We start from the raw sequence: 26,154 nt of genomic DNA on the forward strand, positions 1-26,154 counted from the left end.
AGACGTAAAGGCTAGGTGGAAGTCATGGCTAGGTGGAAGTCAAGGCTAGGTGGAAGTCAAGGCTAGGTGGAAGTCATGGCTAGGTGGAAGTCAAGGCTAGGTGGAAGTCAAGGCTAGGTGGAAGTCATGGCTAGGTAGACGTAAAGGCTAGGTGGAAGTCATGGCTAGGTGGAAGTCAAGGCTAGGTGGAAGTCATGGCTAGGTAGACGTAAAGGCTAGGTGGAAGTCAAGGCTAGGTGGAAGTCATGGCTAGGTAGACGTAAAGGCTAGGTGGAAGTCAAGGCTAGGTGGAAGTCATGGCTAGGTGGAAGTCAAGGCTAGGTGGAAGTCAAGGCTAGGTGGACGTAACGGTTAGATAAATGCACCAGGCAGAATTGTCACATTTGAGAAGAAAAGGTCAATAGTATGTGTGAATGAACCCAGTCAGACAGACTCACCACTGCGATCTGCAAGGCCTCCGTGTATCACCCGGGCTATGAATATCTCTCCTGTTTCCTCGTCCCTCTTTATCGTGGCTCCCTGTTAGGTACAACATTTAGAAACCTGATCACGTCTTTGACAGAATAAAGTCCCTAATTGAAGTGTTCTGTGTGAATGGAGACGAGGCGTGTTTCTGGACACTATGACGATGGACACGATGACGATGGACACGATGACGATGGACACGATGACGATGGACACGATGACGATGGACGCGATGACGATGGACGCGATGACGATGGACACGATGACGATGGACGATGGACACGATGACGATGGACGCGATGACGATGGACGCGATGACGATGGACACGATGACGATGGACGCGATGACGATGGACACGATGACGATGGACACGATGAAGATGGACACGATGACGATGGACACGATGACGATGGACGCGATGACGATGGACGCGATGACGATGGACGCGATGACGATGGACACGATGGACGATGGCGATGGACCACGATGGCGATGAACACGATGACGATGGGCGCGATGGACCGCGATGACGATGGACACGATGACGATGGACACGATGACGATGGACGCGATGACGATGGACGCGATGACGATGGACACGATGAAGATGGACACGATGACGATGGACACGATGGACACGATGACAATGGACGACGATGAAGATGGACGCGATGACGATGGACACGATGACGATGGACGACGATGGACACGATGAAGATGGACGCGATGACGATGGACACGATGACGATGGACGACGATGGACACGATGACGATGGACGCGATGACGATGGACGCGATGACGATGGACGCGATGACGATGGACACGATGAAGATGGACACGATGACGATGGACACGATGACGATGGACGACGATGGACACGATGGACACGATGACGATGGACACGATGACGATGGACGACGATGGACACGATGACGATGGACACGATGACGATGGACAGGATGACGATGGACGCGATGACGATGGACGCGATGAAGATGGACGCGATGAAGATGGACACGATGAAGATGGACACGATGAAGATGGACACGATGACGATGGACACGATGACGATGGACGACGATGGACACGATGACGATGGACACGATGACGATCAACAAAACATGCCCTGTCAAGCTGACGGAGGTGGTGATGCCGGTAGGATGTGATCAGGAGGAAATTAATGATATGAAACAGCAGGGAAAAGGAGGCAGATGATGATGGTGATGATGATGATGATGATGATGGTGATGATGATGATGATGATGATGATGATGATGGTGGTGGTGATGATGATGATGATGGTGATGGTGGTGGTGATGATGATGATGATGATGGTGATGATGATGATGATGATGATGATGATGATGATGATGATGATGATGATGATGATGATGATGATGATGGTGGTGATGATGATGATGATGATGATGATGATGATGGTGGTGGTGGTGATGATGATGGTGGTGATGATGATGGTGGTGGTGATGATGATGGTGATGATGATGATGATGATGATGGTGATGATGATGATGGTGGTGGTGGTGATGATGGTGGTGGTGGTGATGATGATGATGATGGTGGTGATGATGATGATGATGATGATGATGATGATGGTGATGATGATGATGATGATGGTGGTGATGGTGATGATGGTGATGATGATGATGATGATGATGATGATGATGATGATGTTATGATGATGATGATGATGGTGGTGATGGTGATGATGAATCGATTTTTTTGAGAATGAAGAGATGCCAGAATGTGAGACAGAGTAAAACCAGTAACAAGGTAGAGACAAGATTAAAGGAGAGGTAGTGAGTAAGGTTGTACACTGCAATGACGGGATGTACCGCTGTACCTTTGACTGAGATCACAGGAGGTCAACAGTCCAAATACAGGAGACAGAACCCTTGGGAATGATAACGCCGTCAACCGAATTCAGTCTATTTACCTTTCACGGTTATGTTCGTTGTTGAAGACAGCAGAGCAGATGAAGGAGGAGAGGAGACCAGGATCCTGAGTGTTACTTCTTCTTCTTCTTCTTCTTACTGGAAAAGCATCCTGTGGTGTTCTGGTCCTCCTCTACTCCAGAACCTGAACCAGAGAACCCGTTGGAGAGATGGGCGTTACCAGGTCCCTGGAGAGGACCACTGATGGTCACCCTCCTCTTACCGCTGCCCTTCTGACCCGAGACTGAGGAAGACTTCCTGGAACTTGGAGGTGAGAGGTGACTATCCATATAGGCTACGATGGAGGATGAGGAGGAGGAAGAAGAGGAGGAGGAGGAGGTGAAAAAGTGGCTAGGGGGAGGAGATGGGAAGAGTTTGATTTGAGGATGAAGAGGAGGTGATGGAAGAGGAGAAGGAGAGGGAGGTGAAGGGAAGAGTATGGGTTGAGGAGGAGGAGGTGGTGGAGGAGAGGGAGGTGAAGGGAAGAGTATGGGTTGAGGAGGAGGAGGAGGTGGTGGAGGAGAGGGAGGTGAAGGGAAGAGTATGGGTCGAGGAGGAGGTGGTGGTGGAGGAGAGGGAGGTGAACGGAAGAGTATGGGTTGAGGAGGAGGAAGAGAAGAGGGAGGTGAACGGAAGAGTATGGGTTGAGGAGGAGGAAGAGAAGAGGGAGGTGAACAGAAGAGTATGGGTTGAGGAGGAGGAGGTGGTGGAGGAGAGGGAGGTGAACGGAAGAGTATGGGTTGAGGAGGAGGAAGAGAAGAGGGAGGTGAACAGAAGAGTATGGGTTGAGGAGGAGGAGGTGGTGGAGGAGAGGGAGGTGAACAGAAGAGTATGGGTTGAGGAGGAGGAAGAGAAGAGGGAGGTGAACGGAAGAGTATGGGTTGAGGAGGAGGAAGAGGAGAGGGAGGTGAACGGAAGAGTATGGATTGAGGAGGAGGAAGAGAAGAGGGAGGTGAATGGAAGAGTATGGGTTGAGGAGGAGGAAGAGAAGAGGGAGGTGAACGGAAGAGTATGGGTTGAAGAGGAGGAGGTGGTGGAGGAGAGGGAGGTGAACGGAAGATTATGGGTCGAGGAGGAGGCGGCGGAGGTGTGTCGTGAGACTTGGATTCAATAACGAGTCCCTGCAGTTTATCGACCACCTCCACTAACAAGTTGAGAGCTAGAGCATTCTCATCCACGCTATCTAACATCAGCTGCGTGGCGGACACCATCTTCTGGCCCAGGTCACGGACATCAATACTGCTGTTCTCCATGCTGCTGGCTACGGCCTGGACCGTACTCTTCAGCTCGTCCAAGCTGGGCTGCTCAGTCATATCCAGAGAGTGGTCCCTGCTAGCTCCGTTCTGGGAGCCTAGCCAACTCCGACGCCTGGGCATGGGGCTAGAAGGAGCCGTCCGAGCCCGGGGGCCACCGCTACTACTACCAGGAGTTAGGATGTTACTGGGGTGGTCCCCCAAAGCGGAGTGATAGACAGGGGACTTAGTGATGGTCAGGCTGATGGTTGGGACGGGGCCCCTCCAGTGAGAGAGAGGGTAGGCATAGTCCCCCTTTCTTAGGTCGTAATTCCTGTTGTCTCCGTTCTGTTTGGTTTTATCTCCACAGGGGGACGAGGAAGACAGTCGTACAGGTTAGAGGTCAGCGGGGGAAGATGGAAGAGAAAGAAAGCAGAAACATTCATGATCATTAAGAAGAAGATCCAACCCAGCAGAAAGAAGTAACAGAAACAGTGAGGACGAATCACACAAGGAAAGAAGAAGAAGCATTACAATACACTAACACGTATTGTAGTTGCTTCCCGTGTACCCCTCTGTCCTCCTACCATCTGTGTGCACAGGGCTGTAGACAGAGGGAGCAGAGTGGTTCAAGCCTCTGTCCCAGAGGTCTCCTGTCTGGCGACACAGCTTGCAGCTGCCTATGGAGTCATAGCGAGGAAGGAGTCGCGACCCGATGGACTCGAAGCGATGGAGGGGCCGGGACTCACCAGGGAGCAGGGGGGCCAGCAGGTCAGCAGAGGTACAACTGTCCCTGTGCCCCCCTGACGCGGCTAAATGCTCCCCTGACCACGCTCTCCTCCCGTGGACCAGTCTCTCGAGGGTGATGCGCCGCAGGCTGTCCCAACGACTACGCATAAACCCTCCGCTGGCACTACCTCGTCCACCGTTCTTATAAGTAGAGACAGAGTCTGGGGTTACATTAGGACTAGCACCCCAGTCAACAAGTTAACAGCCCCAGGGATGAGACCAAAGTCTTTCTACGAGAGAGAAGCAGCCACTACAGTTCATTACAGATTATAGCTTCTGTAATGTCCTCAGAGTGACTAACAGACCGTATATATAGAGATGACTGTTTTGCATGTTCATGATACTTATGCCACAGAATATTCCCCTTGAGAATGTAACTTTAGCTACTTTGAGCCGTCATCAGAAACAGAGTTTATTGCCTTATCTCCCTTATCTCACGTCATTTGCACAAACTGTATATAGATTTTTCTACTGTATTATTGACTGTACGTTTGTTTATTCCATGTGTAACTCTGTGTTGTTGTTTCTGTCGCACTGCTTTGCTTTATCTTGGCCAGTTGTAAATGAGAACTTGTTCTCAACTGGCCTACCTGGTTAAATAAAGGTGTTCTCAACTGGCCTACCTGGTTAAATAAAGGTGTTCTCAACTGGCCTACCTGGTTAAATAAAGGTTAAATAAATAAAATAAAATAAAAAACAGTAGTGTAATGTGTGAGTGTAACAGCATTGTGAGGTGTAGAGTTCTAGTAGATATATGTACCAGAGGCTGTTTGTTCTTGACCAGACAGACGATCCTCATGGCCTCCTCGTCTTCCGGCAGGTCCTCAGGGAGCGGAGGGAGAACTGGCTCATAGTCAGTCTGGGCCACCATGTCATGGGCTGAGAGGAGGGCCTGGGAGAGGAAGAACACGGGCAGCCAGCAAGTACGCCAACTAGTCAGTCAGTCAGTTAGCCAGTCAGTCAGCAAGTCAGCCAACCAGTCAGTCAGCCAGCAAGTAGGCCGACTAGTCAGTCAGTCAGTCAGTCAGTGAGTCAGTTAGCCAGTCAGTCAGCCAACCAGCTAGTCAGTCAGTTAGTCAGTTAGCCAGTCAGCCAACCAGTCAGTCAGTCAGCAAGTCAGCCAACCAGCCAGTCAGTCAGTCAGTCAGCAAGTCAGTCAGCCAACCAGTCAGTCAGTCAATCAGCCAACCAGACAGTAAGTCAGTCAGTCAGTGAGTCAGCCAGTCAGTCAGTCAGCAAGGGGAACAAAGATCAACAGAGGGAAGTCCTATAGCCTCTTTCACAGTACTAAGCCAAGCTAAACTGAGCCGAGCCAAGTGGTACTTCACCTGCCATTTTACCCAACTAGAATAGTTTATTGAAAGGAAAATAATCAAGACAGCACGCTAACGTTTGGGTTAGCAAGCTAACGTTTTGGTTAGCATGCTAATGTTCGGGTTAGCACGCTAGTGTTCGGGTTAGCACGCTAACGTTCGGGTTAGCACGCTAGTGTTCGGGTTAGCACGCTAGTGTTCGGGTTAGCACGCTAGTGTTCGGGTTAGCGCGCTAGTGGGAGAAGGCCACAAGTAGTCTAATCTGTTCTGACAGTAAAAGCCCAACGGTCTGAATAAGGTGAATGAAAGCTCCCACAGCTTACCTGTAGATGGGGGGACTTCAGTAGACTATAGAGCTGTCTGGCCTCTGGGGACGGAGCTGGTACTGCTCTTATGTTGGACAGGATCTGTTAAACAGGCATACAAACAAACACAAAATCAATACCATTAGCTGTCACTCATGATGTTGTGGGCTGCACAGTTAGCCCAAGTCATCTAGTTCTCTGTCGGAGGGTGAGGGTACGTCCTAAATGCTACCCTACATAGTGCACTACTTTAGACCCTTTATGCCCTGGTAAAAATATAAGGAAAAGGGTGCCAATTCAGACACTCCCTAAGAGTCTAGTGCACTTTTTATTTTTTACCTTTATTTAACAAGGCAAGTCAATTAAGAACAAATTCTTATTTTCAATGACGGCCTAGGAACAGTGGGTTAACTGCCTTGTTCAGGGGCAGAACGACAGATTCTTACCTTGTCAGCTCGGGATTTGATCTAGCAACCTTCCGGTTACTAGTCCAGCGCTCTAACCACTAGGCTACCTGCCGAGGTACTGATCTCGTGAGAGAGACCGGAGGCATAGGGCAGGTAGTGCCTGGGTGGACTGACCTCGTGAGAGAGACCAGAGGCATAGGGCGGGTAGTGACTGGGTGGACTGACCTCGTGAGAGAGACCAGAAGCATAGGGCAGGTAGTTACTGGGTGGACTGACCTCGTGAGAGAGACCAGAGGCATAGGGCGGGTGGGGACTGGGTGGACTGACCTCGTGAGAGAGACCAGAGGCATAGGGCGGGTAGTGACTGGGTGGACTGACCTCGTGAGAGAGACCAGAGGCATAGGGCAGGTAGTGACTGGGTGGACTGACCTCGTGAGAGAGACCAGAAGCATAGGGCGGGTAGTGACTGGGTGGACTGACCTCGTGAGAGAGACCAGAGGCATAGGGCAGGTAGTTACTGGGTGGACTGACCTCGTGAGAGAGACCAGAAGCATAGGGCAGGTAGTTACTGGGTGGACTGACCTCGTGAGAGAGACCAGAGGCATAGGGCAGGTAGTTACTGGGTGTACTGACCTCGTGAGAGAGACCAGAAGCATAGGGCAGGTAGGGACTGGCTGGACTGACCTCGTGAGAGAGACCAGAGGCATAGGGCAGGTAGTTACTGGCTGGACTGACCTCGTGAGAGAGACCAGAAGCATAGGGCAGGTAGTTACTGGGTGGACTGACCTCGTGAGAGAGACCAGAGGCATAGGGCGGGTAGTTACTGGGTGGACTGACCTCGTGAGAGAGACCAGAGGCATAGGGCGGGTAGGGACTGGGTGGACTGACCTCGTGAGAGAGACCAGAAGCATAGGGCAGGTAGTTACTGGGTGGACTGACCTCCTGAGAGAGACCAGAGGCATAGGGCGGGTAGTGACTGGGTGGACTGACCTCGTGAGAGAGACCAGAGGCATAGGGCAGGTAGTTACTGGGTGGACTGACCTCGTGAGAGAGACCAGAAGCATAGGGCAGGTAGTTACTGGGTGGACTGACCTCGTGAGAGAGACCAGAAGCATAGGGCAGGTAGTGACTGGGTGGACTGACCTCGTGAGAGAGACCAGAAGCATAGGGCAGGTAGTGACTGGGTGGACTGACCTCGTGAGAGAGACCAGAGGCATAGGGCAGGTAGTTACTGGGTGGACTGACCTCGTGAGAGAGACCAGAAGCATAGGGCAAGTAGTGACTGGGTGGACTGACCTCGTGAGAGAGACCAGAGGCATAGGGCGGGTAGTTACTGGGTGGACTGACCTCGTGAGAGAGACCAGAGGCATAGGGTGGGTAGTGACTGGGTGGACTGACCTCGTGAGAGAGACCAGAGGCATAGGGCGGGTAGTTACTGGGTGGACTGACCTCGTGAGAGAGACCAGAAGCATAGGGCGGGTAGTGACTGGGTGGACTGACCTCGTGAGAGAGACCAGAGGCATAGGGCAGGTAGTGACTGGGTGGACTGACCTCGTGAGAGAGACCAGAGGCATAGGGCAGGTAGTTACTGGGTGGACTGACCTCGTGAGAGAGACCAGAGGCATAGGGCAGGTAGTTACTGGGTGGACTGACCTCGTGAGAGAGACCAGAAGCATAGGGCAGGTAGTTACTGGGTGGACTGACCTCCTGAGAGAGACCAGAGGCATAGGGCGGGTAGTGACTGGGTGGACTGACCTCGTGAGAGAGACCAGAGGCATAGGGCAGGTAGTTACTGGGTGGACTGACCTCGTGAGAGAGACCAGAGGCATAGGGCAGGTAGTTACTGGGTGGACTGACCTCGTGAGAGAGACCAGAGGCATAGGGCAGGTAGTGACTGGGTGGACTGACCTCGTGAGAGAGACCAGAGGCATAGGGCAGGTAGTGACTGGGTGGACTGACCTCGTGAGAGAGACCAGAAGCATAGGGCAGGTAGGGACTGGGTGGACTGACCTCGTGAGAGAGACCAGAGGCATAGGGCGGGTAGTGACTGGGTGGACTGACCTCGTGAGAGAGACCAGAAGCATAGGGCAGGTAGGGACTGGGTGGAAGCCTTCTGAACTTCTGCAGACACTCGTAGATCTGTAGAGAGAACAGACATGCAATACAATGCATCTTTACCTGTTCATTACACAGAGACAAAACAGACAGACAGGCACTGGGTATGACATTAAAGAGGGCGTAGTGACTACTGTAGAAAACACCAACATTACAGAGGGCTAGCATAGTGACTACTGTAGAAAACACCAAGATAACATTAAAGAGGGCTAGCATAGTGACTACTGTAGAAAACACCAACATTACAGAGGGCTAGCATAGTGACTACTGTAGAAAACACCAAGATAACATTAGAGGGCTAGCGTAGCGACTACTGTATAAAGCACCAACATTACAGAGGGCTAGCATAGCGACTACTGTAGAAAACACCAAGATAACATTACAGAGGGCTAGCGTAGTGACTACTGTAGAAAACACCAACATTACAGAGGGCTAGCATAGTGACTACTGTAGAAAACACCAACATTACAGAGGGCTAGCATAGTGACTACTGTAGAAAACACCAACATTACAGAGGGCTAGCATAGTGACTACTGTAGAAAACACCAACATTACAGAGGGCTAGCATAGTGACTACTGTAGAAAACACCAACATTACAGAGGGCTAGCGTAGCGACTACTGTAGAAAACACCAAGATAACATTACAGAGGGCTAGCATAGTGACTACTGTAGAAAACACCAACATTACAGAGGGCTAGCGTAGCGACTACTGTAGAAAACACCAACATTACAGAGGGCTAGCGTATTGACTACTGTAGAAAACACCAAGATAACATTACAGAGGGCTAGCATAGTGACTACTGTAGAAAACACCAACATTACAGAGGGCTAGCATAGTGACTACTGTAGAAAACACCAAGATAACATTAGAGGGCTAGCGTAGTGACTACTGTAGAAAACACCAACATTACAGAGAGCTAGCATAGTGACTACTGTAGAAAACACCAAGATAACAAGGTAACATTACAGAGGGCTAACATAGTGACTACTGTAGAAAACACCAAGATAACATTATAGAGGGCTAGCGTAGCGACTACTGTAGAAAACACCAACATTACAGAGGGCTAGCATAGTGACTACTGTAGAAAACACCAACATTACAGAGGGCTAGCGTAGCGACTACTGTAGAAAACACCAACATTACAGAGGGCTAGCGTAGCGACTACTGTAGAAAACACCAAGTTAACATTACAGAGGGCTAGCATAGTGACTACCGTATAAAACACCAAGTTAACATTACAGAGGGCTAGCATAGTGACTACTGTAGAAAACACCAACATTACAGAGGGCTAGCGTAGCGACTACTGTAGAAAACACCAACATTACAGAGGGTTAGCGTAGCGACTACTGTAGAAAACACCAAGTTAACATTACAGAGGGCTAGCATAGTGACTACCGTATAAAACACCAAGTTAACATTACAGAGGGCTAGCATATTGACTACTGTAGAAAACACCAAGATAACATTACAGAAGGCTAGCGTAGCGACTACTGTAGAAAACACCAAGATAACATTACAGAGGGCTAGCATAGTGACTACTGTAGAAAACACCAACATTACAGAGGGCTAGCGTAGCGACTACTGTAGAAAACACCAACATTACAGAGGGCTAGCGTAGCGACTACTGTAGAAAACACCAAGATAACATTAAAGAGGGCTAGCATAGTGACTACTGTATAAAACACCAACATTACAGAGGGCTAGCGTAGCGACTACTGTAGAAAACACCAAGATAACATTACAGAGGGCTAGCATAGTGACTACCGTATAAAACACCAAGTTAACATTACAGAGGGCTAGCGTAGCGACTACTGTAGAAAACACCAACATTACAGAGGGCTAGCGTAGCGACTACTGTAGAAAACACCAAGATAACATTACAGAGGGCTAGCATAGTGACTACTGTAGAAAACACCAACATTACAGAGGGCTAACATAGTGACTACTGTATAAAACACCAACATTACAGAGGGCTAGCGTAGTGACTACTGTAGAAAACACCAAGATAACATTACAGAGGGCTAACATAGTGACTACCGTATAAAACACCAAGATTACAGAGGGCTAGCGTAGCGACTACTGTAGAAAACACCAAGATTACAGAGGGCTAGCGTAGCGACTACTGTAGAAAACACCAAGATAACATTACAGAGGGCTAGCATAGTGACTACTGTAGAAAACACCAACATTACAGAGGGCTAACATAGTGACTACTGTATAAAACACCAACATTACAGAGGGCTAGCGTAGTGACTACTGTAGAAAACACCAAGATAACATTACAGAGGGCTAACATAGTGACTACTGTAGAAAACACCAAGATTACAGAGGGCTAGCGTAGCGACTACTGTAGAAAACACCAACATTACAGAGGGCTAACATAGTGACTACTGTAGAAAACACCAAGATAACATTACAGAGGGCTAGCATAGTGACTACTGTAGAAAACACCAACATTACAGAGGGCTAGCATAGTGACTACTGTAGAAAACACCAACATTACAGAGGGCTAGCATAGTGACTACTGTAGAAAACACCAAGATAACATTACAGAGGGCTAGCGTAGTGACTACTGTATAAAACACCAACATTACAGAGGGCTAGCGTAGTGACTACTGTAGAAAACACCAACATTACAGAGGGCTAACATAGTGACTACTGTAGAAAACACCAACATTACAGAGGGCTAACATAGTGACTACTGTAGAAAACACCAACATTACAGAGGGCTAGCATAGTGACTACTGTAGAAAACACCAACATTACAGAGGGCTAGCGTAGCGACTACTGTAGAAAACACCAAGTTAACATTACAGAGGGCCAACATAGTGACTACTGTAGAAAACACCAACATTACAGAGGGCTAGCATAGCGACTACTGTAGAAAACACCAACATTACAGAGGGCTAGCATAGCGACTACTGTAGAAAACACCAAGATAACATTACAGAGGGCTAGCGTAGCGACTAAGATAACAAGGTAACATTACAGAGGGCTAGCGTAGTGACTACTGTAGAAAACACCAACATTACAGAGGGCTAACATAGTGACTACTGTAGAAAACACCAACATTACAGAGGGCTAGCATAGCGACTACTGTAGAAAACACCAACATTACAGAGGGCTAGCATAGTGACTACTGTAGAAAACACCAAGATAACATTACAGAGGGCTAGCGTAGCGACTACTGTAGAAAACACCAAGATAACATTACAGAGGGCTAGCATAGCGACTACTGTAGAAAACACCAACATTACAGAGGGCTAGCATAGTGACTACTGTAGAAAACACCAACATTACAGAGGGCTAGCGTAGTGACTACTGTAGAAAACACCAACATTACAGAGGGCTAGCATAGCGACTACTGTAGAAAACACCAACATTACAGAGGGCTAGCATAGTGACTACTGTAGAAAACACCAACATTACAGAGGGCTAGCATAGCGACTACTGTAGAAAACACCAACATTACAGAAGGCTAGCATAGCGACTACTGTAGAAAACACCAAGATAACATTACAGAGGGCTAGCGTAGCGACTAAGATAACAAGGTAACATTACAGAGGGCTAGCGTAGTGACTACTGTAGAAAACACCAACATTACAGAGGGCTAACATAGTGACTACTGTAGAAAACACCAACATTACAGAGGGCTAGCATAGCGACTACTGTAGAAAACACCAACATTACAGAGGGCTAGCATAGTGACTACTGTAGAAAACACCAAGATAACATTACAGAGGGCTAGCGTAGCGACTACTGTAGAAAACACCAAGATAACATTACAGAGGGCTAGCATAGCGACTACTGTAGAAAACACCAACATTACAGAGGGCTAGCATAGTGACTACTGTAGAAAACACCAACATTACAGAGGGCTAGCGTAGTGACTACTGTAGAAAACACCAACATTACAGAGGGCTAGCATAGCGACTACTGTAGAAAACACCAACATTACAGAGGGCTAGCATAGTGACTACTGTAGAAAACACCAACATTACAGAGGGCTAGCATAGCGACTACTGTAGAAAACACCAACATTACAGAGGGCTAGCATAGTGACTACTGTAGAAAACACCAACATTACAGAGGGCTAGCATAGTGACTACTGTAGAAAACACCAAGATAACATTACAGAGGGCTAGCGTAGCGACTACTGTAGAAAACACCAACATTACAGAGGGCTAGCATAGTGACTACTGTAGAAAACACCAACATTACAGAGGGCTAGCATAGTGACTACTGTAGAAAACACCAACATTACAGAGGGCTAGCGTAGCGACTACTGTAGAAAACACCAAGTTAACATTACAGAGGGCTAGCATAGTGACTACTGTAGAAAACACCAAGATAACATTACAGAGGGCTAACATAGTGACTACTGTAGAAAACACCAACATTACAGAGGGCTAGCGTAGCGACTAAGATAACAAGGTAACATTACAGAGGGCTAGCATAGCGACTAAGATAACAAGGTAACATTACAGAGGGCTAGCGTAGCGACTAAGATAACAAGGTAACATTACAGAGGGCTAGCGTAGCGACTAAGATAACAAGGTAACATTACAGAGGGCTAGCGTAGCGACTAAGATAACAAGGTAACATTACAGAGGGCTAGCGTAGCGACTAAGATAACAAGGTAACATTACAGAGGGCTAGCGTAGCGACTAAGATAACAAGGTAACATTACAGAGGGCTAGCGTAGCGACTAAGATAACAAGGTAACATTACAGAGGGCTAACAAGCGTAGCTAGACTAAGATAACAAGGTAACATTACAGAGGGCTAGCGTAAGATAACAAGGTAACATTACAGAGGGCTAGCGTAAGATAACAAGGTAACATTACAGAGGGCTAGCGTAGCGACTAAGATAACAAGGTAACATTACAGAGGGCTAGCGTAGCGATAACAAGGTAACATTACAAGATAACAAGATAACAAGTAACATTACAGAGGGCTAGCGTAGCGACTAAGATAACAAGGTAACATTACAGAGGGCTAGCGTAGCGACTAAGATAACAAGGTAACATTACAGAGGGCTAACAAGGTAACGAGGGCTAGCGACTAAAGATAACAAGGTAACATTACAGAGGGCTAAGATAACAAGGTAACATTACAGAGGGCTAGACTAAGATAACAAGGTAACATTACAGAGGGCTAAGATAACAAGGTAACATTACAGAGGGCTAGCGTAGCGACTAAGATAACAAGGTAACATTACAGAGGGCTAGCGTAGCGACTAAGATAACAAGGTAACATTACAGAGGGCTAGCGTAGCGACTAAGATAACAAGGTAACATTACAGAGGGCTAGCGTAGCGACTAAGATAACAAGGTAACATTACAGAGGGCTAGCGTAGCGACTAAGATAACAAGGTAACATTACAGAGGGCTAGCGTGGCGACTAAGATAACAAGGTAACATTACAGAGGGCTAGCGTGGCGACTAAGATAACAAGGTAACATTACAGAGGGCTAGCGTAGGCGACTAAGATAACAAGGTAACATTACAGAGGGCTAGCGTAGCGACAAGGTAAGATAACAAGGTAACATTACAGAGGGCTAGCGTAGCGACTAAGATAACAAGGTAACAAGGTAACATTACAGGGCTAGCGTAAGATAACTAGCGTAGCGACTAAGATAACAAGGTAACATTACAGAGGGCTAGCGTAGCGACTAAGATAACAAGGTAACATTACAGAGGGCTAGCGTAGCGACTAAGATAACAAGCATTAGATACATATAATTCATGTACCATGACTATCATGTATGTCTATGTATGTTTTGTTTATTCCATGTGTAACTCTGTGTTGTTGTATGTGTCGAATTAACTACGCTTTATCTTGGCCAGGTCGCAGTACAAATGAGAACTTGTTCTCATGGTTAAAAATAAAGTCACTATTCATGTATGTCTGTATGTATGGTTAAAAGGTGATGGATTAAAAGGCCCTGGATTAAATTCCCAGGTATTTGGATTAAAACTGTAAAAGGTTTCATGGATTAAAGGTATGGATTAAAGGGTATGGATTAAAAGGTATGGATTAAAAGGTATGGATTAAAAGTTATGGATTAAAAGGTATGTATTAAAAGGTATGGATTAAAAAGGTATGGATTAAAGGGTATGGATTAAAAGGTATTGATTAAAAGGTATGGATTAAAAGGTATGGATTAAAAGGTATGGATTAAAAAGGTATGGATTAAAAGGTATGGATTAAAAGGTATGGATTAAAGGGTATGGATTAAAAAGGTATGAATTATTAGGTACAATCAGCATGTATGGTTGATAAGAAGCTAACTAACACTTATAGCTGTCATTATGGTAGTATTATATACAGGTAATACCAAGATGTATGGCCAAAATCTGGGTGATGTATGGTTTGGCTCATAAAGGGGTTGGATTAATGGTCAGATTTCAGACCCTGTATAAAAAATAAATACAAATAAATATGACAGACTTTTAGCAGAGACTGTATAAAATAAATAAAGATTTGAGACCTTGAGTAGGGTCTGTAGCCAGGGGGCACTGAGAAGGCTGTACAGGACTTCAGACCCACTGATGTCACTGTGGATAGCCAGCCTCACCTCCTCTGCCACACTGGACAGCATCTCTGTCAGACCTGGGGGGGGGCAGGGGGAGAGATTGAGATAAAGACATACAGCAGAGAAAGAGACAAGGACCTGGACAGACACAGGCACATAGTTAACCAGAAGAAGAGTCAGGGATAGAGACACAGATAGGGATGAGAGACAAGGACAGGGAACGGAACAGGGACCTGAACAGAGACAGTCACACGGACAGAGACATAAAGAAGAAGTGGCAGGGACAGACACCTAAACAGAGACAGGCAGAAGAAGAGACAGAGACAGACAGCTAAACAGAGACAGGCAGAAGAAGAGACAGGGACAGACAGCTAAACAGAGACAGGCAGAAGAAGAGACAGGGACAGACAGCTAAACAGAGACAGGCAGAAGAAGAGACAGAGACAGACACCTAAACAGAGACAGGCAGAAGAAGAGACAGCGATAGACAGCTAAACAGAGACAGGCAGAAGAAGAGACAGAGACAGACAGCTAAACAGAGACAGGCAGAAGAAGAGACAGGGACAGACAGCTAAACAGAGACAGGCAGAAGAAGAGACAGAGACAGACACCTAAACAGAGACAGACAGCTAAACAGAGACAGAGACAGTCAGAAGAAGAGACAGAGACAGTCAGAAGAAGAGACAGTCAGAAGAAGAGACAGAGACAGGAGACAGAGACAGGCAGAAGGAGAGACAGTCAGAAGGAGAGACAGAGACAGTCAGAAGAAGAGACAGAGACAGGCAGAAGAAGAGACAGACAGTCAGAAGAAGAGACAGTCAGAAGAAGAGACAGAGACAGGAGACAGAGACAGGCAGAAGGAGAGACAGAGACAGTCAGAAGAAGAGACAGAGACAGGCAGAAGAAGAGAGAGACAGGCAGAAGGAGAGACAGAGACAGTCAGAAGAAGAGACAGAGACAGGAGACAGGAGACAGAGACAGGCAGAAGAAGAGACAGGGACAGACACCTAAACAGAGACAGGCAGAAGAGACAGGAGACAGAGACAGTCAGGAGAAGAGACAGAGACAGGGACCGGGGACAGAGACAGGCAGAAGAAGAGACGGGGACAGACACCTAAACAGAGACAGGCAGAAGAAGAGACAGGAGACAGAGACCGGGGACAGAGACTGGCAGAAGAAGAGACAGGGACAGACACCTAAACAGAGACAGTCAGAAGAAGAGACAGGGACAGTCAGAAGAAGAGACAAAGACAGGCAGGGATAAGGTCAGAGAAAGCGATAGGCAGAAGAAGAGACAAGGGCAGGAAGAGAGACAGGGAGAGGCAGGGATAGAGACAGGCAGAGACAGGGACCGGAACAGGAGCAGGGACAGAGACAGGGACAGGAAGCGGCAAAGGACACACAGAGACAGAGAGAGAGAGAAGCAGATACAATAGAGCACACATAAGGGGGTGGTGTAATCTAGTGAGGTAATGCTAGAGACATCTCTGAGACAGGGGAGACAGAGACAGTAGCGATAAAGACAGGGGAGACAGAGAGAGAGAGAAGCAGATACAATAGAGCACACAGAAGGGGGTGGTGTAATCTAGTGAGGTAATACTAGAGACATCTCTGACACAGGGGAGACAGAGACAATAGAGATAAAGACAGGGGAGACAGAGACACTGGAGATAAAGACAGGGGAGACAGAGACAATAGAGATAAAGACAGGGGAGACAGAGACACTGGAGATAAAGACAGGGGAGACAGAGACAATAGAGATAAAGACAGGGGAGACAGAGACACTGGAGATAAAGACAGGGGAGACAGAGACAATAGAGATAAAGACAGGGGAGACAGAGACACTGGAGATAAAGACACAGGGGAGACAGAGACACTGGAGATAAAGACACAGGGGAGACAGAGACAATAGAGATGAATACTCACTGGAGACAGAGACAATAGAGATAAAGACACAGGGGAGACAGAGACAATAGAGATAGCGAAAATAGATATGTACAAGAAAATGTAATTGAACCCTGACTGGCAGTACTGCCATTAGCCCGTTGAATATCAGCTTCATCCATGGAAAAGCGTGTTTGTGAGTCTCTTCCTCTTTTCTTTTTCTATGGTATTATGACGGTCCGCAAACATTCGGTAGAGGTATATGCTGCCACCTACTGTGTGGCCTGTATCCTACTGTTCTGGAGTGTCAATTCATAACACTGTGACACAAAGGGGAGGTGAAAACAAAGAAAAGTGGCCCTTCCATACCAACTAACCCTGCACCCATTAAAACCTCACTACCAACTAACCCTGCACCCATTAAAACCTCACTACCAACTAACCCTGCACCCGTTAAAACCTCACTACCAACTAACCCTGCACCCGTTAAAACCTCACTACCAACTAACCCTGCACCCGTTAAAACCTCACTACCAACTAACCCTGCACCCATTAAAACCTCACTACCAACTAACCCTGCACCCATTAAAACCTCACTACCAACTAACCCTGCACCCATTAAAACCTCACTACCAACTAACCCTGCACCCATTAAAACCTCACTACCAACTAACCCTGCACCCATTAAAACCTCACTACCAACTAACCCTGCACCCATTAAAACCTCACTACCAACTAACCCTGCACCCATTAAAACCTCACTACCAACTAACCCTGCACCCATTAAAACCTCACTACCAACTAACCCTGCACCCATTAAAACCTCACTACCAACTAACCCTGCACCCATTAAAACCTCACTACCAACTAACCCTGCACCCATTAAAACCTCACTACCAACTAACCCTGCACCCATTAAAACCTCACTACCAACTAACCCTGCACCCATTAAAACCTCACTACCAACTAACCCTGCACCCGTTAAAACCTCACTACCAACTACCCCTGCACCCGTTAAAACCTCACTACCAACTAACCCTGCACCCGTTAAAACCTCACTACCAACTAACCCTGCACCCGTTAAAACCTCACTACCAACTAACCCTGCACCCGTTAAAACCTCACTACCAACTAACCCTGCACCCATTAAAACCTCACTACTATGCCAACTAACACCTGGCTGGATCACTAGACAGACACCTGGCTGGGGCTCTAGAGAGACACCTGGCTGGGGCTCTAGAGAGACACCTGGCTGGGGCTCTAGAGAGACACCTGGCTGGGGCTCTAGAGAGACACCTGGCTGGGGCTCTAGAGAGAAACCTGGCTGGGGCTCTAGAGAGAAACCTGGCTGGGACACTAGGAGACACCTGGCTGGGACACTAGGAGACACCTGGCTGGGGCACTGAGAGACACCTGGCTGGGTCACTAGAGAGACACCTGGCTGGGTCACTAGAGAGACACCTGGCTGGGTCACTAGAGAGACACCTGGCTGGGTCACTAGAGAGACACCTGGCTGGGTCACTAGAGAGACACCTGGCTGGGTCACTAGACAAGACACCTGGCTGGGTCACTAGACAGACACCTGGCTGGGTCACTAGAGAGACACCTGGCTGGGTCACTAGAGAGACACCTGGCTGGGTCACTAGAGAGACACCTGGCTGGGTCACTAGACAGACACCTGGATGAGTCACTAGACAGACACCTGGCTGGGTCACTAGAGAGACACCTGGCTGGGTCACTAGACAGACACCTGGCTGGGTCACTAGAGAGACACCTGGCTGAGTCACTAGACAGACACCTGGCTGGGTCACTAGAGAGACACCTGGCTGGGTCACTAGAGAGACACCTGGCTGGGTCACTAGATAGACACCTGGCTGGGTCACTAGACAGACACCTGGCTGGGTCACTAGAAAGACACCTGGCTGGGGCTCTAGAGAGACACCTGGCTGGGTCACTAGACAGACACCTGGCTGGGTGACTAGAGACACCTGGCTGGGTCACTAGACAGACACCTGGCTGGGTCACTAGACAGACACCTGGCTGGGTCACTAGACAGACACCTGGCTGGGTCACTAGACAGACACCTGGCTGGGGCACTAGAGAGACACCTGGCTGGGGCACTAGAGAGACACCTGGCTGGGGCACTAGAGAGACACCTGGCTGGGTCACTAGAGAGACACCTGGCTGGGTCACTAGAGCGACACCTGGCTGGGTCACTAGACAGACACCTGGCTGGGTCACTAGAGAGACACCTGGCTGGGGCACTAGAGAGACACCTGGCTGGGTCACTAGACAGACACCTGGCTGGGTCAGTAGACAGACACCTGGCTGGGGCACTAGAGAGACACCTGGCTGGGTCACTAGAGAGACACACCTGGCTGGGTCACTAGAGAGACACACCTGGCTGGGTCACTAGAGAGACACCTGGCTGGGTCACTAGACAGACACCTGGCTGGGTCAGTAGACAGACACCTGGCTGGGTCAGTAGACAGACACCTGGCTGGGGCACTAGAGAGACACCTGGCTGGGTCACTAGACAGACACCTGGCTGGGTCACTAGAGAGACACCTGGCTGGGTCACTAGAGAGACACCTGGCTGGGTCAGTAGACAGACACCTGGCTGGGTCACTAGACAGACACCTGGCTGGGTCACTAGAGAGACACCTGGCTGGGTCACCAGAGACACAGCGGTTAATAAACCACACACTGTACCCGGCAGATGAATGTATAGTGCAGCTTAAAAAGTGACCATGTATGAAGACGACTCCACTAGATAGATATGCACTAAACAATACGCTGTGCAAACACGTTGATCTAGTCAACCGTCCGTGTGTTACAATAGAGGATGTAGCTAACGGTTACCAATAGAGGATGTAGCTAACGGTTACCAATAGAGGATGTAGCTAACGGTTACCAATAGAGCATGTAGCTAACGGTTACCAATAGAGGATGTAGCTAACGGTTACCAATAGAGGATGTAGCTAACGGTTACCAATAGAGGATGTAGCTAAAGGTTACCAATAGAGGATGTAGCTAACGGTTACCAATAGAGGATGTAGCTAACGGTTACCAATAGAAGATGTAGCTAACGTTTACCAATAGAGGATGTAGCTAACGGTTACCAATAGAGGATGTAGCTAACGGTTACCAATAGAGGATGTAGCTAACGGTTACCAATAGAGCATGTAGCTAACGGTTACCAATACTCAGAATGTTGTTCCTGGAACCTCTTATCTTCACCCTCACCACACATCCGGGTTGAACTAAACCCCCCCCCACAAAGCCACGGAAGATTTTAAAATAAACCCAGGGTTAGAGTTAGGAGCACCCAGGGTTAGAGTTAGGAGCATCCCGGGTTAGGAGCATCCAGGGTTAGGGTTAGGGTTAGGAGCATCCAGGGTTAGAGTTAGGAGCATCCAGGGTTAGAGTTAGGAGCATCCAGGGTTAGAGTTAGGAGCATCCAGGGTTAGAGTTAGGAGCATCCAGGGTTAGAGTTAAAAGCATCCAGGGTTAGAGTTAGGAGCATCCAGGGTTAGGGTTAGGAGCATCCAGGGATAGGGTTAGGAGCATCCAGGGTTAGAGTTAGGAGCATCCAGGGTTAGGAGCATCCAGGGTTAGAGTTAGGAGCATCCAGGGTTAGAGTTAGGAGCATCCAGGGTTAGGGTTAGGAGCATCCAGGGTTAGAGTTAGGAGCATCCAGGGTTAGGAGCATCCAGGGTTAGGAGCATCCAGGGTTAGAGTTAGGAGCATCCAGGGTTAGGGTTAAGGAGCATCCAGGGTTAGGGTTAGGAGCATCCAGGGTTAGGGTTAGGAGCATCCAGGGTTAGAGTTAGGAGCATCCAGGGTTAGGAGCATCCAGGGTTAGAGTTAGGAGCATCCAGGGTTAGAGTTAGGAGCATCCAGGGTTAGGAGCATCCATGGTTAGGGTTAGGAGCATCCAGGGTTAGAGTTAGGAGCATCCAGGGTTAGGGTTAGGAGCATCCAGGGTTATGAGCATCCAGGGTTAGAGTTAGGAGCATCCAGGGTTAGGAGCATCCAGGGTTAGAGTTAGGAGCATCCAGGGTTAGAGTTAAGAGCATCCAGGGTTAGAGTTAAGAGCATCCAGGGTTAGAGTTAGGAGCATCCAGGGTTAGAGTTAAAAGCATCCAGGGTTAGAGTTAGGAGCATCCAGGGTTAGGGTTAGGAGCATCCAGGGATAGGGTTAGGAGCATCCAGGGTTAGAGTTAGGAGCATCCAGGGTTAGGAGCATCCAGGGTTAGAGTTAGGAGCATCCAGGGTTAGAGTTAGGAGCATCCAGGGTTAGGGTTAGGAGCATCCAGGGTTAGAGTTAGGAGCATCCAGGGTTAGGAGCATCCAGGGTTAGAGTTAGGAGCATCCAGGGTTAGGGTTAAGGAGCATCCAGGGTTAGGGTTAGGAGCATCCAGGGTTAGGGTTAGGAGCATCCAGGGTTAGAGTTAGGAGCATCCAGGGTTAGGAGCATCCAGGGTTAGAGTTAGGAGCATCCAGGGTTAGAGTTAGGAGCATCCAGGGTTAGGAGCATCCATGGTTAGGGTTAGGAGCATCCAGGGTTAGAGTTAGGAGCATCCAGGGTTAGGGTTAGGAGCATCCAGGGTTAGGGTTAGGAGCATCCAGGGTTAGGAGCATCCAGGGTAAGAGTTAGTAGCATCCAGGGTTAGAGTTAGGAGCATCCAGGGTTAGAGTTAGGAGCATCCAGGGTTAGAGTTAGGAGCATCCAGGGTTAGAGTTAGGAGCATCCAGGGTTAGAGTTAGGAGCATCCAGGGTTAGAGTTAGGAGCATCCAGGGTTATGAGCATCCAGGGTTAGAGTTAGGAGCATCCAGGGTTAGGAGCATCCAGGGTTAGAGTTAGGAGCATCCAGGGTTAGAGTTAAGAGCATCCAGGGTTAGAGTTAAGAGCATCCAGGGTTAGAGTTAGGAGCATCCAGGGTTAGGGTTAGGAGCATCCAGGGTTAGGAGCATCCAGGGTTAGGGTTAGGAGCATCCAGGGTTAGAGTTAGGAGCATCCAGGGTTAGGGTTAGGAGCATCCAGGGTTAGGAGCATCCAGGGTTAGAGTTAGGAGCATCCAGGGTTAAGAGCATCCAGGGTTAGGGTTAGGAGCATCCAGGGTTAGGGTTAGGAGCATCCAGGGTTAGAGTTAGGAGCATCCAGGGTTAGAGTTAGGAGCATCCAGGGTTAGGGTTAGGAGCATCCAGGGTTAGAGTTAGGAGCATCCAGGGTTATGAGCATCCAGGGTTAGAGTTAGGAGCATCCAGGGTTAGGAGCATCCAGGGTTAGAGTTAGGAGCATCCAGGGTTAGAGTTAAGAGCATCCAGGGTTAGAGTTAGGAGCATCCAGGGTTAGGGGTAGGAGCATCCAGGGTTAGGAGCATCCAGGGTTAGGGTTAGGAGCATCCAGGGTTAGAGTTAGGAGCATCCAGGGTTAGGGTTAGGAGCATCCAGGGTTAGGAGCATCCAGGGTTAGAGTTAGGAGCATCCAGGGTTAGAGTTAGGAGCATCCAGGGTTAAGAGCATCCAGGGTTAGGGTTAGGAGCATCCAGGGTTAGGGTTAGGAGCATCCAGGGTTAGGGTTAGGAGCATCCAGGGTTAGAGTTAGGAGCATCCAGGGTTAGGAGCATCCAGGGTTAGAGTTAGGAGCATCCAGGGTTAGAGTTAGGAGCATCCAGGGTTAGGAGCATCCATGGTTAGGGTTAGGAGCATCCAGGGTTAGAGTTAGGAGCATCCAGGGTTAGGGTTAGGAGCATCCAGGGTTATGAGCATCCAGGGTTAGAGTTAGGAGCATCCAGGGTTAGGAGCATCCAGGGTTAGAGTTAAGAGCATCCAGGGTTAGAGTTAAGAGCATCCAGGGTTAGAGTTAGGAGCATCCAGGGTTAGAGTTAAAAGCATCCAGGGTTAGAGTTAGGAGCATCCAGGGTTAGGGTTAGGAGATTCCAGGGATAGGGTTAGGAGCATCCAGGGTTAGAGTTAGGAGCATCCAGGGTTAGGAGCATCCAGGGTTAGAGTTAGCATCCAGGGTTAAGAGCATCCAGGGTTAGAGTTAGGAGCATCCAGGGTTAGGGTTAGGAGCATCCAGGGTTAGAGTTAGGAGCATCCAGGGTTAGGAGCATCCAGGGTTAGAGTTAGGAGCATCCAGGGTTAGGAGCATCCAGGGTTAGAGTTAGGAGCATCCAGGGTTAGGAGCATCCATGGTTAGGGTTAGGAGCATCCAGGGTTAGAGTTAGGAGCATCCAGTGTTAGGGTTAGGAGCATCCAGGGTTAGGAGCATCCAGGGTAAGAGTTAGTAGCATCCATGGTTAGAGTTAGGAGCATCCAGGGTTAGAGTTAGGAGCATCCAGGGTTAGAGTTAGGAGCATCCAGGGTTAGAGTTAGGAGCATCCAGGGTTAGAGTTAGGAGCATCCAGGGTTAGAGTTAGGAGCATCCAGGGTTAGAGTTAGGAGCATCCAGGGTTAGAGTTAGGAGCATCCAGGGTTAGGAGCATCCAGGGTTAGGAGCAGGGTTATGAGCATCCAGGGTTAGAGTTAGGAGCATCCAGGGTTAGGAGCATCCAGGGTTAGAGTTAGGAGCATCCAGGGTTAGAGTTAAGAGCATCCAGGGTTAGAGTTAAGAGCATCCAGGGTTAGAGTTAGGAGCATCCAGGGTTAGGGTTAGGAGCATCCAGGGTTAGGAGCATCCAGGGTTAGGGTTAGGAGCATCCAGGGTTAGAGTTAGGAGCATCCAGGGTTAGGGTTAGGAGCATCCAGGGTTAGGAGCATCCAGGGTTAGAGTTAGGAGCATCCAGGGTTAAGAGCATCCAGGGTTAGGGTTAGGAGCATCCAGGGTTAGGGTTAGGAGCATCCAGGGTTAGAGTTAGGAGCATCCAGGGTTAGAGTTAGGAGCATCCAGGGTTAGGGTTAGGAGCATCCAGGGTTAGAGTTAGGAGCATCCAGGGTTAGGAGCATCCAGGGTTAGAGTTAGGAGCATCCAGGGTTAGGAGCATCCAGGGTTAGAGTTAGGAGCATCCAGGGTTAGAGTTAAGAGCATCCAGGGTTAGAGTTAGGAGCATCCAGGGTTAGGGGGGTTAGGTTAGGAGCATCCAGGAGCATCCAGGGTTAGGGTTAGGAGCATCCAGGGTTAGGGTTAGGAGCATCCAGGGTTAGGAGCATCCAGGGTTAGAGTTAGGAGCATCCAGGGTTAGAGTTAGGAGCATCCAGGGTTAGGGTTAGGAGCATCCAGGGTTAGGGTTAGGAGCATCCAGGGTTAGAGTTAGGAGCATCCAGGGTTAGGGTTAGGAGCATCCAGGGTTAGGGTTAGGAGCATCCAGGGTTAGGAGCATCCAGGGTTAGGTTAGCATCCAGGGTTAGGAGCATCCAGGGTTAAGTTAGTTTAGTAGCATCCAGGGTTAGGAGCATCCAGGGTTAGGGTTAGGAGCATTAGGAGCATCCAGGGTTAGGAGCATCCAGGGTTAGAGCATCCAGGGTTAGGTTAGGAGCATCCAGGGTTAGAGTTAGGAGCATCCAGGGTTAGGGTTAGGAGCATCCAGGGTTAGGGTTATGAGCATCCAGGGTTAGAGTTAGGAGCATCCAGGGTTAAGAGCATCCAGGGTTAGGGTTAGGAGCATCCAGGGTTAGAGTTAGGAGCATCCAGGGTTAGAGTTAGGAGCATCCAGGGTTAGAGTTAGGAGCATCCAGGGTTAGGGTTAGGAGCATCCAGGGTTAGGAGCATCCAGGGTAAGAGTTAGTAGCATCCAGGGTTAGGAGCATCCAGGGTTAGAGTTAGGAGCATCCAGGGTTAGGGTTAGGAGCATCCAGGGTTAGGAGCATCCAGGGTTAGAGTTAGGAGCATCCAGGGTTAGAGTTAGGAGCATCCAGGGTTAGAGTTAGGAGCATCCAGGGTTAGGGTTAACTTCCATTGACATTGGTGACCTGTTCTAAAAGTAAACATATGGATGAAGTCAGGGATTAAATGCTAAAACAAACCTCAGATAGTTTTCTCTTATATAACGAGGGATTTATTATACTGTGATTAAAGTCCTTTGGACGAGGTCAGACGGTAGATTGTACTGTGGTTTCTTAAAATGAATAGATATTATTTTGAGTACAAAGAAAAACTACAATTGAATATGACTCGAGGAAGACTAGAGTAGAACAAAACGACTAGAGTGGATTGTATATATGTGATCAGTGGTATGACTGATTGTGATAGCTACGTTTATCCAAATCGTTGACTCTCTGATACAGGCAAGCCATCACTGACAACAAACTTCACAATCAATGTTTACAAAAGTAAAAAATGAAATCTTACCTTCTCAGGACACTTCCTTAATATCTTTCACCCCTGACCTCGTGAAACAGGTCTCTCCAGTGAGGATCACCTTATATTTTAGGTCATGTTTCAGAACAAAGTACACAGTCCCGGTGACAACATGTCTGTGATTTTACAACAAAGCGTTCCTGGGGAAAGCAGACTGTAATCCCTCTCTATCCCAGTTAATCTCTGAGCCAACAGCAGAGCGTATGAACAGAGCTATCTCTTCTCTTTCTCCCCCCTCTTTACCTCTCTCCTCTCCTCTCCTCCCCCCTCGTTTCCCCTCCCTCTTCTCCTCCCCCCTCGTTTCCCCTCCCCCTCTCTCCTCTCCTCCTCCCCCCCCTCTCTCAGGGAGAAGAGCACTCATCATTGGCAGTCCTAAACTGGCACACAAAGCTTCTTAACCCTTTCTGTTTTTAGCCAGAGGGCCAGCTGGCATTAGGGACTGGCAGGAACAAGTCTTTCTGTTTTTAGCCAGAGGGCCGGCTGGCATTAGGGACTGGCAGGAACAAGTCTTTCTGTTTTTAGCCAGAGGGCCGGCTGGCATTAAGGACTGGCAGGAACAAGTCTTTCTGTTGTAAGCCTAGCCAGAGGGCCGGCTGGCATTAGGGACTGGCAGGAACAAGTCTTTCTGTTTTTAGCCTAGCCAGAGGGCCGGCTGGCATTAAGTACTGGCAGAAACAAGTCTTTCTGTTTTTAGCCAGAGGGCTGGCTGGCATTAAGGACTGGCAGGAACAAGTCTTTCTGTTTATAGCCAGAGGGCCAGCGGGCATTAAGGACTGGCAGAAACAAGTCTTTCTGTTTTTAGCCAGAGGGCCAGAGGGCCAGCTGGCATTAATGACTGGCAGGAA

At 48.6% G+C, this 26,154-nt stretch overlaps 1 protein-coding gene across 1 annotated transcript in view; it reads right to left on the bottom strand.

Moving 5' to 3' along the window:
- Window positions 1-25,516, bottom strand: part of mpp4a (MAGUK p55 scaffold protein 4a) — a 73,220-nt gene extending 47,704 nt beyond the window's left edge. Inside the window, exons 1-6 of the mRNA XM_065018567.1 lie at window positions 25,301-25,516; window positions 15,075-15,196; window positions 8,527-8,604; window positions 6,077-6,160; window positions 5,201-5,332; window positions 438-519 (exon numbers count right to left, since the gene is read on the bottom strand). Of these exons, the coding sequence (XP_064874639.1) occupies window positions 438-519; window positions 5,201-5,332; window positions 6,077-6,160; window positions 8,527-8,604; window positions 15,075-15,185 (487 nt within the window). The 5' untranslated portion in view covers window positions 15,186-15,196; window positions 25,301-25,516. The remainder of the gene's footprint in view (window positions 1-437; window positions 520-5,200; window positions 5,333-6,076; window positions 6,161-8,526; window positions 8,605-15,074; window positions 15,197-25,300) is intronic.
- Between the last annotated feature and the right edge of the window lie 638 nt (window positions 25,517-26,154).

Source organism: Oncorhynchus nerka, linkage group LG1 (genome assembly GCF_034236695.1).
Source record: "Oncorhynchus nerka isolate Pitt River linkage group LG1, Oner_Uvic_2.0, whole genome shotgun sequence".
NCBI classification, from domain to species: Eukaryota; Metazoa; Chordata; class Actinopteri; order Salmoniformes; family Salmonidae; genus Oncorhynchus; species Oncorhynchus nerka.